This window comes from Humulus lupulus, chromosome 5, assembly GCF_963169125.1.
Source record: "Humulus lupulus chromosome 5, drHumLupu1.1, whole genome shotgun sequence".
Taxonomy (NCBI): domain Eukaryota; kingdom Viridiplantae; phylum Streptophyta; class Magnoliopsida; order Rosales; family Cannabaceae; genus Humulus; species Humulus lupulus.
In genome coordinates this window covers 29,577,851-29,581,260 of record NC_084797.1, presented here as the reverse complement: position 1 = coordinate 29,581,260, position 3,410 = coordinate 29,577,851, and the positions used below count along the sequence as shown (strand labels likewise).

Below are 3,410 nucleotides of genomic sequence, written 5' to 3'. Positions count from 1 at the left end.
CTTATTTCATTGGTTTTGTCAAAAAAAAAAAAAAAACTTATTTCATTGTTATGATGAATAACATATTTTCTTTTGTTTAACAATTTAAAAATGTTAAAAAAAAAGAGTTATAGATTTTACCTCTATTGGTAATTTATGAGTAAATATCATTTGTTTTCAGTTATGAATATTTTTTTTTCTTTATTGGAAACCAATGGTTCTAGTCACGAATTGTTTGATGTTGCAGCTAATCGACACTAATATGGCAAAAACCTAACCCAATTGAAAATCTAAAAATCAAATTTGTTGATTTGGCGTTAACCTAAATTAGAAGTTGGAACTCAACATCACTTGACAATTAGAGATTTTCATTTTATTATTAATAATTTTCTAATTTTACAATAATACAATATTATATATGGCTAATAGATACATATAAAGCAGCAAATAAACAAAATCATCTAATTAAAGTCAAACCGACAGCAGTAACAATAATAGTGGATGGCAATCCAAATTTGAGATGGCTCCAAAAGGATAAGTTGTATCCAAGTTGTGGCGCTCTGCTTGCTTGCTCACACACTATCAAATTGGCTGCTGATCCCAGCAATGATAGGTTCCCTGCTACTGTGCTCACAAATGCTAAGATCAGCCATGCCTTCTTCTCCTCCTCCGCCGAGATCTGAGCCGCCGACGCTGCCACTCGCCCTCCCAGCAAAAGAACTACAACATAGTCAAACATCTCAAAACACCACTTGAAAAGGGCATCATCTCAAGTCTCAACACGTTGAATGAACATAATTGATAAGTTCATCTATATCAAAATGTGCGAAATGTTAATGTTGGGTACCACTTTTATTTTATTCGGTTATTGAAAAAGTATGCATGATTTTTATACGCAAAAAGGAAAAACAGAGTTATTTTGGGTATGTGAAGCTTGTTAGGAAGGCTTTGCGTGCATGAAGATATATATAGAAAGGGACAAGTAATCTAAAAACATATATTACTCAAAATATTTAATTTAATACTTTAAAAAAGGCTTTTAAGTGTTCAAGATAGTATCTCTAAAGTTTGCACTCCAAAGGGGACTCAAAAAGACCAAGCTTTGCAAGAGGTTGGAAAACGACCTATGATAACACAAAATTAAAAAATAAGACTTCCATAAAGAAGATTAATTCATGTCAGATTTTCATAATTGATCACTCTACTACAAGCCTAATGAATCACATCTTCAAGCAACATACAAACCATTTCCTTCTTGTAATAAACTAGACAAAGAAAACGACTTCTTCTAATTTTTTTTTTTCTTTATACGTATGTGATCATAGTTTGTAAAACGATACCCTAAAAAGAAAAGAAAGAAAAAAAAAAGAGAAAGTAATATTACCAGTTGGGACATTCGAAGCCAAATTAGATAGAGCAATAATGACTAGAGCAAGCACAGTTATCCCACTAACACGATCAATTTGTGAATAAGGCTCTATAAGATCCCATAGTGTGCCTGGTATCCCTGTCTTGTTAAAACCCTCCACCGTAATAAACATCCCACAGAAGAATATGAGAAGTGAATAAGATACCTGTCCAAAAAGAAAAAAAAAAATCAAAATTATAAATAAAAATTGTGCTAACAATAATGGGAATTTAAAAAAAATATATAAAAATTTGTATAATATAGTACCTTTTCTAAGCAGTGTTGGGCATCTTGGAAATCAAGAACTACAAGAGCCAAAGCAGCAGTTATTGCAGTCCAAGACATATTTAGTCCCAAAAGCAAAGCAATCAACATTCCAATGGTGATTAAATAAACACAAGTTTTCCACAATAGCCTTCTCCATTTTGGTGACAAAATTACTCTTCTTCCTTTTCCTTCTATGGACTTAAACGAAGCCTCGTTATCGGATAGTCCATCCACCGAGGCGACCCGATTCGAATGAACCGAATGTAGCGAGTGAACCGAATCCTCCTTTTTATGATGAACGGAATGGAGCGAATGACCCCCCGAGTCCTCCTTTTTATGATGAAACGAATATAGCGAATGAACCGAAGTAACCGAATGAACAGAATCCTCCTTTTTATGATGAAACGACGTCACTTCGATCGCCACCTCTTTATTTTTTGGCGTCACAGACTGTCGTCCTGATCCCAAAGCTTCGGTTACAACTCTATTGATTTCGTTCTCGCTCAAGCTCAATCGGCTTCTCAGGCTCGGTTCACCTCCGGCGCCGGTGCTTGGGCCGCTCGCGATCAGATTCGGAGAGCTTTGAACGTTCAGATTATCCAATTTTGAGCTCCAGTCTTGTGAATTCAACGATGAGATGTGAGACAGAGTTGCCGGAGAGAATCGGTGGGAGTTCACGGCCTCTTCTGCGGCGGCTCCGGCGATCGGATCTTCTTCTTGTTTCTTGATTGATAACTGTTTCCAGTACATGCAGAGGAGGAGTCCGGCATTAACGGAGACACCTAAAAGCGTCGCCGGTAAAAGTCCGACGAGAAACTGTCCGAACGAGATTTTGCTGAGGACGGCGATGACGAGATTTTGCGGGTTTCCGATTGGGGTGGCGGCGGAGCCGATGTTGGAGCTGGTGGCGAGGGCCAGAAGAAACGGGTGGGGCGGGAGGTTGTGCTGTCTGGCGACTTTGAGGACGAACTCTGTCAAAACGACACAGGCGGTGTCGTTTGTGAAGAGAGCACTTGAAACGGCGGAAATGAGGCAAATACGACAAAGTAAGTCCTTCGCTCCTTTGCTTTTCCATGAAAGTAATTTGCCTAAATACTTAAACATGTCTGCTCTTTCGAGATAAACGCTTACCACCATTGTACCAAATAAGAGTCCCAATATTGGAAGATCCACAGCGTGGTATGCTTCCTCTGGTTTTAGGACCATAAAGATGACCATAAGCATAGCCCCTAATAGGGACCCTGCAGTTCTACCAATAGGTAAACATGGCACTGAAGGAAAAACAGCCATTACCCAGAAAATCCCAAAGGCTATGGAGCCTAGAACCACCTTTACAGGTGAAGCCATAGCCATTTTTGAAACTCTCTATAATGGGTTTAAAAGATCTTTATTGTTGGTTCTAAATCTGAACTCTTGCTGTGTGTGTATTTATACAAGATTCATAGCTTCATTAAGAGAAAATTAGAAGTGGGGCAGTGAATAAAAGTTTCGTTAAAGACTAGCTTTAACTTTCTTTCTTTCTTTTTTGGGAGGTAATGTGTGTTGGCTTAGTGTCACAACCTGTTCATGGAAATCTCATGGATGTAAAATAACCAATTTAAAAAGTATTTAACGAGTCAAATGGGATTTGGAAGAAGGCAAACTGTGACATGTGTTAGTAGTAATCCAAGTGTCTGGCTTTTTAGGGACTGTTGATAATTTATTTATTAAAAAAATATTCCATATGTGACGAAACAAATTTTATTACTTGGCTAGC

At 37.7% G+C, this 3,410-nt stretch overlaps 1 protein-coding gene across 1 annotated transcript; it reads right to left on the bottom strand.

Moving 5' to 3' along the window:
• Positions 1–330: 330 nt before the first annotated feature.
• LOC133834697 (silicon efflux transporter LSI2-like) lies at positions 331–3,184 on the bottom strand. The gene is made up of 3 exons (XM_062264379.1): positions 1,655–3,184; positions 1,364–1,553; positions 331–699 (listed from the first exon to the last, which is right to left on the bottom strand). The coding sequence occupies exons 1-3, from the start codon at positions 3,005–3,007 to the stop codon at positions 437–439; spliced, it is 1,806 nt and encodes a 601-aa protein (XP_062120363.1). The 5' UTR covers positions 3,008–3,184; the 3' UTR covers positions 331–436.
• Positions 3,185–3,410: the final 226 nt, after the last annotated feature.